At 51.7% G+C, this 11,499-nt stretch overlaps 1 protein-coding gene across 1 annotated transcript; it reads right to left on the bottom strand.

Moving 5' to 3' along the window:
- Nucleotides 1–646: 646 nt before the first annotated feature.
- On the bottom strand, nt 647–3,450 carry LGALS2 (galectin 2). The gene is made up of 4 exons (XM_084279645.1): nt 3,374–3,450; nt 2,842–2,924; nt 2,392–2,551; nt 647–845 (listed from the first exon to the last, which is right to left on the bottom strand). Exons 1-4 carry the CDS (start codon nt 3,377–3,379, stop codon nt 699–701), a joined length of 396 nt encoding a protein of 131 aa, XP_084135771.1. The 5' UTR covers nt 3,380–3,450; the 3' UTR covers nt 647–698.
- Nucleotides 3,451–11,499: the final 8,049 nt, after the last annotated feature.

Below are 11,499 nucleotides of genomic sequence, written 5' to 3'. Positions count from 1 at the left end.
GTATGGAAATGGCAGAGTAATGGATAACCAGGCTGGAATGTGCCAGCAGATAAGTGAGGTGAGATAAGGGGAGAAGCTGGAGGATACAACTCCTTATCGCTGGCAGGAACGCTGGCTCAGGGGCACACCTGTGCTTCCTGCCACTGCTCCAGGTGGTACCACTCTTGCGGGAGGACAGGGCACCCCTTCCTCCTGCCCCTTGGCTTCCAGAGCAGCCAAGAGGAACCCATCAAACCCATGCCCCGGGGATCCCAGGCCCAGCATTCCATTATGTGCTTTTGTGGCACCGAATACCACGTCAAAGGCCAAATCGCTCACGTCAACGCTCTTCTTCCCCTTCCTCCCTCTCACAAACCCGGGTGCAAGAAGAAATAGCGCATTGTGAAGAGATTACACAACCATTCCCTGAGCAATCACACAGTGTGCAGTGTCCTCCTCCTGAACCCCACCTGCACCCTGCTTTGCCCTGTGTTCTATCTGTCAGCCTCACATCTAGGTCCAGGATGGAAAAGCACCTGGCATTACCCAGGAGTTATTTCTATCCAACAAGGGCTCCTTTCCTATTGGTGGAAAAACATTGGGCTTTGTTGGTATCTTGCACAAAGACACAGAGCCAGAGATCTCACAGAAGCCAAAGAAGCTGGAGCAAGCACTCTCCCATTGTTTGGGATTTTACTAGAGCTTGGAAGTGTCACCCATCAATCCAGCTTGAAAGAGGTGACTCGGAAGCCTCCCTTGACACTCATGTAGCGGATCTTCTCATAGCAGTGGCGGTTGGGGAACTCCACTTCATGCCCATCTTGTAGTTTCACTTGGAATTTATCTTCCAGCATCTCAATGACGATCTGGGAGAAGAAAGAGGGAGGAAGGGTAGGAATGGGGGACAAGGAGGAGATTAGGAGGTGAGCATCCAAGCAAAAGAATCACAGAATTGAATCATAGAATTGTAGGGGTTGGAAGGGACCTTGAGAGATCATCGGGTCCAACCCCCCTGCCAAAGCAGCTCCCTAGGACATATCACTCAGATAGGCATCCAGACGGGGCTTGAATATCTCCAGAGAAGGAGACTCCACCACCTCCCTGGGCAGCCTGTCCCAGGGCTCTGTCACCCTCACTGTGTAAAAGTTCTTCCACATGTTGGTGCGGAACTTCCTGTGCTCCAACTTGCAGCCATTGCCCTTTGTCCTGTCTCCACAGACTACTGAAAAGGGGCTGGCTAATTCCCCCTGCATCCCCTGCTTCAGATAATAGACTTTAATTAGGTCCCCCCTTAGTCTTCTCTTCTCAAGGCTGAACAGTCCCAGCTTACTCAGCCTTTCCTCATAAGGGAAAAGACCTGACTGTTACATGTGAGGGTCAGACCTGGTGCCTACAGCCTTAAGCAAGGCGCTGAGAGTTGAGCTGAGGATGATGCAGGAAATGAAGAGTTGAAACCAAGGGTCTAAGCTGGTATATAGAGTATAACCTGGGGACAGAATCTCTCCTGGGGTTGTTTCAGTTACTCAGATTGTAAACTCAGAGCAGGTAAACCCAAGTGTGTCCTTATAACCAGATGGCTTATGTGCCAGATAGTCTCTGAACAGGGCAGAGTAAACCTGACACCCCAATGCCTTCAGCAGAGCACCAGGACCTGGAAGAAGGAGCCTTGCATAAGCACTCACAAGCAGCCAGGATGAGAATGTGTCGCTGACCACAGAAAGGATGAGAATGTGTTGCCATCCTTCCCCCAAGCCGCCACCTCACCATTCTTTCCCCAAGAGCCAGCCATGATTGAGAAAAAGCTCCCTCTCCACAGCAGCAGGAACAGGGCTGCTCCTAAATACAGCACTGTTAACATCTCGGGACATCAGATGGGGTGAGGCAGCAACTAGGACAGCATCCCTGGCGGGAGGAGAGGGAGGACAGACTGGCAGTGGAGAGGGAGGACAGATTGGCAGTGGGGAGCCAGGATAGAAGAGCTGAGGAAGAGGTTTTTTGGACATTGCTTCAAACTCTGGTTTGCCTTAAAGCCTGTGTTTGCATGTGATGGAATTAGGGAGAGAAATAAGGTAGGGAACAGCAAGATCCAGCTTCCTGGAGACCCCTTTTACCTTCATACATGCCCCTGGTGCACTCACCTGCTGGGCAGGTGTGCCAGGCCGGAAGCACTTACAAAGCCTCAGACAGGGCTCATGCAAAGATCCCAGAGGAAGCATTGAGGGTTTGAAGGAGTAGAAATGACCATCAGAAACAAAATCCCAGAGGATGAGAATGAGGTGTTGCTGGGAGGGAGCTGGAAGCATTGGATGGAACTGAGAGTACTAGGGTACATGAATCTTCTAACCAGAGGCTTCCCCCACACACATGACACCCACCCCCACACACACCTGCATGCTGGCACAGACCACTCACCTTAGTGCTGGTGCCTTTGGAGAAGCAGAGGTGGTCATCACGGTGCTCTGTCTGCCAGACATCAGAGCACCTGGAGTTGCAGACAATGACAGACTCATTGAAGCGGGGATTGAAGTGCAATGCCAGATCTGAGAAGGTGGATCCAAGATTGATGCTGAAGCTGTGGGTGGACAGGAAGAAGGTCAGTCACACAGGCAGGATAGGGTCTTGGAAGACCTGAGATCCAACACAGGGGTCCACACTCAATTCCTCCATCAGTGTGGCAGGTACTTAATGCCTCTTGCTTCCCCATTCTGCTCAGGAACTGGGGGAGTTTGCACAGTGGTGGCCCAAGGCTCCCCTGACACCAATCTGTGCTCACACTTTTTGTCCCTGGTGGCTTTGGAAAACTAACTCCCTCTGCAGCCCAACTTTAGTCTTGGCAGGTCAAAGTGGTTTCTTTGGACTTACCCATCAGTATCTTCAGATATCTTGCCCTTGATCTTCAGGGTGTCCCCAGTCTTCATATCCAGGTTGAAGACTTCAAATTTTTCCTAAGGCAGAGAGAAAATTAGTCTGCAGGGCTCCTTCAGCCATTTCTCCCCTGCCACCACAAGTAAGAGGGTGCTGCTTGGAGAAGGAGCCCCCACCAGTTCTAAGCTGTGTTCCTCTCATGGCCAAAAACCTTCCATGCTGGAGGTCTTGCATGGGCTTCTCACTCATCGAGAGAAGAGCAGGCTGAGTGAAGACAGCAAGTGAAAAAAGACATCAGAGAGAGATGAAAACAGGCTTGTCCTCAGCAGAAGGAAAGGAGAGCATTAGAGCAGAGGTACAAAGAGAGTTAAAGCAGAGGGTCGCAACCCAGAGTTAGGTGGGCAGCATTTCCTGCAGCCCATGAAATGCAAGTGATGATCATGCAGGTGGCTGCAGCTTGCCAGTCCCTCACTCAGCCTTGCTGAGCTGGGGACCCTTGGTGACAGATGACAGGAGCAGCAGCACTTACAGACATCTTTCTTGGAGGGCAGAGTAACCAGGCAGGGAGCTACCAGCAGTTTAGTTCAGAAACACGTCGCACAGAGGACCTAAAATACCTGTACTTCCTTGTGGCTTAAACATTAACAGCCCACAACGCCCTCGCCTCTTCAAGGCCCCACCAGCTGCTCTTAAGCCATGAGACTTTGATACAAAGAAATAGCTTTCCTATGTACACCTCATCCCATTAGGAGATGTAACCAATTCCCAGTCTCCTTGGTAGGCTCCCAGTGGCAGGACTACCGCACAGGACAAGTGTCTTCCCAGCTGGGAAGATGCATCTGCCATGTTCAATTCTTTTCTGCATGCAACAGCTCAGCCAAAAGAAGCATCCCAGCTCCCCCCTTGAGTGGCAAGGGGCAATCCCCAAAACACATACCAGCACAAAAAGAGTCCCCACCATCCTTCCCCACAGTGCTCTGAGGAAGAGTTCCAAGGGCTTTGGAGGAGAAGGCAGCCAACACAGAATCATAGAATGACAGGGGTTGGTAAGGGACCTCTGGAGATCATCTAGATCAAGCCCACTGCCAGAGCAGGATCACCTCGAGCAGTTTGCATAGGACAACATCTATGTGGGTTTTTAATATCTCCAGAGATGGAGACTCCACAAGCTCTCTGGGCAGTCTGTTCCAATACTCCTTCACCCTCACAGTGAAGAAGTTCCTCCTTCTGTTTATGTGGAACTTCCTATATTCAAATATATGCCCACTGCCTCTTGTCCTGCCACTGGGCACCACCAAAAAACCCACTGAATCCGTCCTCCTGACACTCACCCCCCAAGTGTTTATAAGCATTGGTAAGATCCCCCCGGTCTTCTCTAGGCTAAAAAGTCCCAAGTCCCTCAGCCTCCCTCGTAAGAGAGATGTTCCAGTCCTCTAACCATCTTTGTAGCCTTTCTTTGTACCCTCTCCAGTAGCTCCCTGTCCTTCTTGAGCCACAACTGCACACAATATTCTAGATGAGGCCTCACCAGAGCAGAGTAGAGGGGGGAAGAACCTCTCTCAACCTGCTGGCCACACTTTTCTTGGTACACCCCCAGATGCCACTGGCTTTGTTGGCCATGAGCACACGTCGCTGGCACATGGTTGACCTGTTGCCCACCAGGACTCTCAGGTCTTTTTCCACAGAGCTGCTTTCCAGCAGGTCAGCACCTAGCCTGTACTGGTACAGGACCCTACACCTCCCCTTGTTGAATTTCATGTTACTCTCTGCCCAACTCTCCAGCCTGTCCAGATGACAGGAATGCTGTCCTCACATGGAAGCGTGACCCCTGCTGTCTTCTTCCCAGATAAGAGCTACGAGTCAGTAGACAGCCTCAGTTTTGGCTGAACAAAGTGGCAGGCAGCGTTTTGCCAGACTCCAGAAGTTAGTGGGAAAGAGAGGGCGGGGGTGGCCAAAGTTCAGGAGTCATGGAGTCCCTCAGCACCCCTCCCAGGCCCTTCAAGGAGCAGCTGAGTAAAGTCATTCTGCTGCTGCAGTGTCAGCTGGGACACGGTTACCTGCCCTTTGAGCACTTACTTCACTGGAAAGTGCTCTAGTGACACCACCCAACTGGCAGAGGGCAGGGACTGGGAGAATGAAGAACTGCCTGCTGGAGGAAAAGGTCAAGTTTGAGAGCATCTAAGGAACCTGAAGGTGCACAAGTCCATGGGACCTGATGAGATGCATCTGTGGGTCCTGAGGGAACTGTCAGATGACACTGATAGGTCAGTATCCATTACATTTGAGAGGCTGTGGCAATCCAGTGAAGATCCTACTGACTGGAAAAGGGGAAACATAACCATTTTAAAAAAGGGAAAGAAGGGAGACCCAGGGAACTACAAGCCAGTCAATCTCACCTCTGTACCTGACAGGATCATGGAGCCAAGGTCCTCCTAGAAACTGTGCTCAGGCACATGAAAAATAAGGAGGTGACTGGTGACAGCTAACATAGCTTCACTAAGGGCAAACAGTGCCTGACATTCAGTGGCCTTCTGTGATGGGGTTACGGTGTTAGTGGATAAGGGAAGAGCAACTGATGGCATCAATCTTGACTTGTGCAAAGCATTTGATACTTCCTACACAACATCCTTGTCTCTAAATTGGAGAGACATGGATTTCATGGATGGTCCACTTTGTGGATAAGAAATTGGCTGGACGGTCACACTCTAAGAGTTGTTGTCAACAGCTCAATGTCCAAGTGGAGACCAGTGACAAGTGGAGGTCCTCAAGGGTCAGTATTGGAACCAGTGCTGTTTAACATCCATGTTGCTGACATGGACAGTGGAATTGAGTGCACCATCAGCAAGTCTGCTGATGACACCAAACTTTGCAGTACAGTCAACATGCTGGAGGGAAGGGATGCCATCCAGGGGGCCTTGACAGGCTGGAGAGATGGGCCCACAAGAACTGCATGAATTTCAATAAGGCCAAGTGCAAGGTCCCGTGCACAGGTTGGGGCAATCACAAGCACAAATACAGGCTGGGTGGAAAATGGATTGAGAGCAGCCCTGAGGAGAAGGACTTGAGAGTATGGATAAAAAACTCAACATGACCCAGCAATGTGTGCTTGAAGCCCAAAAGCCAACTGTATCCTGGGCTGCATCAAAAACAGTGTGACCATCAGGTCAAGGGAGGTGATTCCGTGCTTCTACTCCATTCTCGTGAGACCCCACCTCAAGTACTATGTTCAGCTCTGGGGGCCCCAAGACAAGAAGCACATGGAGCTGTTAAACCAAAGAAAGTAGATTTAGGTTAGATATAAGGAAGAAATTCTTTGCTGTGAGGGTGGTGAGGCCCTGGCACAGGCTGCCCAGAGAAGGTGTGGCTGCCCCCTCCCTGGCTGTGTTCAAAGCCGGCCTGGATGGGACTTTGGACAACCTGGTCAAGTGGAGGGTGTCCCTGTCCATGGCAGAGGGGTTGGGAATATATGACCTTTAAGGTCCCTTCCAATCCAAATTCCTGTGGTTCTGTAATTCCCCAAAACCTCCTGAAGCAAACAGAGGTCAGTGCTGACAGGCACTCCTTCCCCTGAGGTGCTTCCTGTAATTAACAGGGGTCATAAAGCCCAGCAGGCTTGAGAAATTTGTTTGCTGTTGGGGTCACTGAAGCTGTTGGTGAAACCTTCCCAGGCTGAGTGTAGAGCCAAGGAGGAGCAGGTGCTCAGGATGATGGCTTCCAGCATTTGGTCTGTTTCCCAGCACACTGTCTCCCACACACACCCCCTCACATCACCCTGCTCCCCTGCAGCCACACAGCCATCCCAGGGAGAACACAGAGCCCAGAGCCTCCCTCTCAAAATATCAGAGCTGGCTACGAGAGGCTTCTCTTTCCAGGGACTCACACCGTCCCTTTGCAGGGACACAGGCTGTACAAGGACACAGTTTGCAAAGCCACCATCAGGGTTACTTCTCTGAACTCACTAGAAGTGAGAAACGCTTCTAGGGCTCGAGCGATTACACCCAAGACAGATCCTAAACTCAGCCAGATAAATCCCACCCGCTGCGTCTGGCCGAGGTGACGCAGGAATGTTGAGGCAGAGACCAGGGCCAAACCCTGGGTCAGCAACACAGAGGAGCCTTCCACCACTTCCCACACCGACCAGCAGAAACATCACTCTCACTGAGGTTTATCCACCGATCCCGCTGGCGAAGCCTGAGGCTGCCCAGGAAGGAGAGCAGCACGTGGGATGGGGAAACCACCCACGCAGAGCCGCAAGTACCGCGGGTGTGAGAGCAGGGAGGGAGGGAGGGAGGGAGAGGGGCAGGAAGGAGGCACGAGCTGCTCACAGAGGGGCCCTGAGATGCTATCAGGGTAACAGTAACTCTGCTCCTACAATGCTCCGCAGAGGCGTTTACCCCCCGTGTATTTGCCACTGGGAACAATAGTGGGAAACCGGGCAGCAGCTCTGCCAGTGCAGGCGACTTCCTTCGTCTGGAGAGCTGAGCCTCTGCACCGTCAGGCACCAGCCCTGTGCAGATGGCCCCTCTCATGCAGGAGAACCTGCCCCCCACGTAGGGAGGGGCTGAGACTTTAGGGACCCCAGAAGAGCCGAAATTCTCTAGCACAATTGGAAGAGGTGATGGGTGGGGTCATGAATGCAGGGTGAAGAGGGCAGGTTGATACTGCCCTGCAGACATTGCAAAGCAGAAGGCCTGGAGAAACAGGGATATGATGGGAACGTAAATCCCAAAGGAAGAGGAAATCAAGAGGACATGAAAAGGAAGTTGAGGGTCTGTGCAGTGAGGAAACTGCAAGCAATAATTATGGAAGCTGACAGCCACCAGTGCAAGGGATCCAGGAACATTTCACCCCCAGAGAGATGACCCTATGACAGGATACCTGCCTGGGAGTGCCTCTCCGGGGTCCCACCCTGGCTAGGTGGCAGTTGGCCTATACTGGTGTGGGATGCCCATGTTCACACTGCTGGCAGTGGAGGAGGCTTTGCTGTGTTGCCAGAAGGAGCCTTGGGTCAGCAGAGTCCTGACAAGCATTGCTGTGAGGGTGGGGGCCATGCCCAACCCGAGGGCAAAGAGAGCTTCCAACAGGGAGCAGGCAGGCCAGCCATTCTGCATGAAAACAACAAACAAGTCGTGTTTTAAGGAGGGAAGAGACCAATGCAACCATGATGGCTTTCAGCCACAAGGGTGGCAGGACAGGTCCTCTGCAGAGTGCTTTCACCCTATGAAATGTGGCGGCTCCATTTGCAGAGGTCCCATAAGGTAGGTTTTGGGCCCACCCTTCCTGCTAGTCCTGGAGAAATCCCAGGTCACCAGGAGTACCCATGGGATCTCAGAATCCTTAGGGCGGCTCCAGAAAGCAGGACCTCATGTACCATAGCCTAGAGCCACCATCCCTACCACAGGGCACCCACACAGCTCTTGAGAACAGACTGAATGCCACCCTCCCCAGCAGGCTGCAAAAATCCTCAGCAGCATCATTGCTGGCAGCAGTATTCATGTGTTCTTATTTGGGCAAGAGATAAGGCAGCTAGGTGTGAAAGCTTGAGGAAAACCACAGGCTTCTCCACTTGCCAGCCAAGACAGCCTAATCACCCTAGCTGTGAGAGGTTTCTTAGAGATTTTTGTGGCAGGGGCAGACCCCAAAATCCACACCAACACACCAAAATGGTCCCCACCATCTCTCCCTCCGAGGAAGGGCTTCAAGGCACTCGGAGAACAGCCAAGGCATTCACTCTAGATGACATGAGCTAGTTCCTTGCAGGGGTGACACGGGTATTCACCAGACGTGATGATCAGCCCAGAAAGGAAGAAGGAGAGAGGATGGGCTTACCAGCTGCAGGAATGCCTCAAACCAAGCCCTGTGAGAAGAGACAAGAGATACTCTTAGAACCTAAAAAAAGGCTGTGGCTTCAGCTTGGTGCTAACCAGTGGCACTGGAGGAGGACCCTATGAAGGAAAAGCTGCCTGTCCCATTTTGCACTCAAGGCACCAGGGAGCCAGAGCTGTGGACCAGGCATCAGCATCTGCTCAAGGCAAAGGGAGCTGGAGAGAGCAACCGTGCATTCTTTCTCAGAGCAGCAGCTGCTCACTCTGCTATTATTTCCTACTGCTTCATATAATTTGTACTCCACAGCAAGCTATTGTCCCTTTCCACTGGCTATTTATTTCCTTGAATAGCCTCTGGGGAAGGATTTCAGTGCAAGAGTAAAGAAAAAAGAAAAACTCCACACAATAAATATCGAGTGGTGACCTGATTTAAACTGTGTTCTCTGACCTCATTTGGGCCCTGGTTGCCGTTCCTCCAGGCAGTTGTGATTAAGCCACGTTTCTGACTTGGTCTCCCCTGTTTATGAAGCTTCTTGTTTTAGAGGGCTATGGGGTGGATTTCAAGCAGCTGAGCTCTGGATTTTCAGAGGTCTGGAATCAGGACAGGACCAAGAAGAGACTTTGGTCACGTCTTGATGGAGCTGCTCGGTCCTCTGCCTGCCAGTGACAAGAATTCCCAGATAGGTTTGACAGAACCAGTTTCCCCCCCCCTAGCTGAGAGGTGTTGGGTTTGCTTCTCAGCAGATAGTGCTGCACCCTTCGCCCAACCGATCCCTAAGCCCTGAAAGCCAGCCAACTTCCTAACAGAGGAGGACCAAGAGAACAAAAAGTACTCACATTAGCCAAACACTGAGGTAAGCAGGAGACTGGATAAGCAGGTCTGTGGATCTGGAGGGTGTGTACAGGAGAGGATTGTCCAAGGAGATGCAAGAGGAGCCAAGACAATGATGAGCACAAGGAAACTGGTGTCCTAACCTCCTACATAAGAGGTTAACGAGAGCAGGATGGCTCCTCTAAGGAAGGCATTGAAGTCTCTGCATTCAGACCAACTGAAATGGGAAAGAATAAAGGACTGGAGGTGAAACCCCTCATGCTCCAGCTCCCTGACAGTGCATCATCCAGAACCCCAGGGGAAGTATGGAAGTAGTATCTGTGCTCTGAATCTGGGCAAAAGGGATTAGATGCCATCAGCCTCTGGTAAGGCCTCCACCAGCATCACCCTCTTCATCTGAAGGGTGCAATTTCCCTACCTGAGGACATGGGAAATAAGGAGGAAGGACAAAGCTAGCTGAAGAGTGGAAATGTAGAAAAATACCCACCTTTATTCCAGGTTAGGAGCAGCAGTGGAGGGAACCTACACCAAGCACTGGAGCAGATCACCAGCACAGGGGAGGGGCGCAGCCTCAGACTCCATCTCCCTCCCTACCCTATCAGAAGGGTGGTGGTGCCACAGTGACCAGCGTCTCCCATCTCCCTGGGGACCTCAAATAGGTGCTGATGGGCAGTTTCAATCCCTGGGGCAAAGTTATGTCCTTGTACCCTGACATCTCTCTCAGACAGCTCTGAAGTGTGTGGCAACACTTTGGGTGTGATGAGCTGTGCACAGAGAGGGGAGAAAGGTAATTCACGTGCATGGGAGCCAACTCATACGGCACCAGGGCCATTTCATCAACCCAAGCAGCCAGATGAGTCACGTTTTATGGATCCTCAGCTTGCTCGAGGGGCAGGAGAGCTGAACTAGCAAAGGGTGGGAAAAGAGGGGCAGAGGACTGATTACATGCCACCCAGTTCCATTTCCAGCCTTCATTTCTCTAATTCTTTCCCTCATGGGGCCATGCCAGGAATGTGGGCTGTGGGAAAGGCTTTAGAAAACACGCCTGGAGATAAAAAACGCGCTTGTGTTGAAAGCTGCCCTACTGGCAAAGAGAAGATGCATAGAAGGCTCATGGCTTCCCTCTCTCCTGGACTTCTGGGGTCTCCCAGACTTGCCGGATGCTCAGTGGTAAAAGGATGTTCCAAAGACCTCTCCACAAAGGATCAGTTTCATGAGTTCTTATGCTCCACTTGCACCTTGCACCGAATGACTAAGGTCTCCAACAGCTTTATGTTACCACTGAATAAGTAAGATGGCAACCCCCTCATCTTGGACAAGGGGAAACTGAGGCACAGGTACTCAAGTTCACATAAAATAACCAACCATCTTCTTGTTTAGCTTCTCATCTTAAAGGCCCTATGGACAGACTTAAAAATAACTAAATAAAAATCCAGCTTTGCAAACCTGTCCTGGAAGCTGAGGTCCCTTGGCTCATGAGAGATGCTCATCTCTCACCACACTGTGTAGTATCAATAGGAGATACTGAGGCATTCAATGCCTCTGAAAAAAATTAGCCCTTGCATGGGTCCAATTAAGCCTGAAAACCAGAGGCATTCAAACTGATCAGATGCCTTCCAACAGTGGAAGCCAGGGGACTTCCGAGACGCCCCAAGCCCAACTCCCCTGACTTCAAGGGGACCATTTCCCACAACAAAGCCAGCGTGAGGCCAGCTGGCTGGAACTCGAGCAAGCAAAAAAGAAACTCAGCATTGCACCATACTCAAAAGGTCCATGGGGACCTCCCTCCACTGAGCTCCCAGCAGCCATCCCAGATTCAACCCCGCAGGACAGCAAGGACACGCAGCAAGAGTGACTGGCGAGTCCCCGTGCGCAGCAGCCCATCCTGCACAGGGAGAACAAGGCTGCTGACGCTGCATGACTCGCTCCCAGTGTGTTTCTCACGGGCTCCAGTGCTGAGCCCAGGCGGGTTGGACAACTCTGAGGACTTGCAGGAAT

Source organism: Gallinula chloropus (assembly GCF_964237585.1).
Source record: "Gallinula chloropus genome assembly, chromosome: 1".
Taxonomy (NCBI): Eukaryota; Metazoa; Chordata; class Aves; order Gruiformes; family Rallidae; genus Gallinula; species Gallinula chloropus.
This window is presented reverse-complemented; position numbering and strand designations above follow the sequence as displayed.

Excerpts from the sequence above, each read along its gene's own strand:
- LGALS2 (XM_084279645.1), bottom strand. Across the intron at positions 2,552-2,841 it reads ATATCTGAAGATACTGATGG|CTTCAGCATCAATCTTGGAT; the intron begins GTAAGTCCAAAG and ends GTCCACCCACAG. Across the intron at positions 846-2,391 it reads CCAAAGGCACCAGCACTAAG|ATCGTCATTGAGATGCTGGA; the intron begins GTGAGTGGTCTG and ends TTCTTCTCCCAG.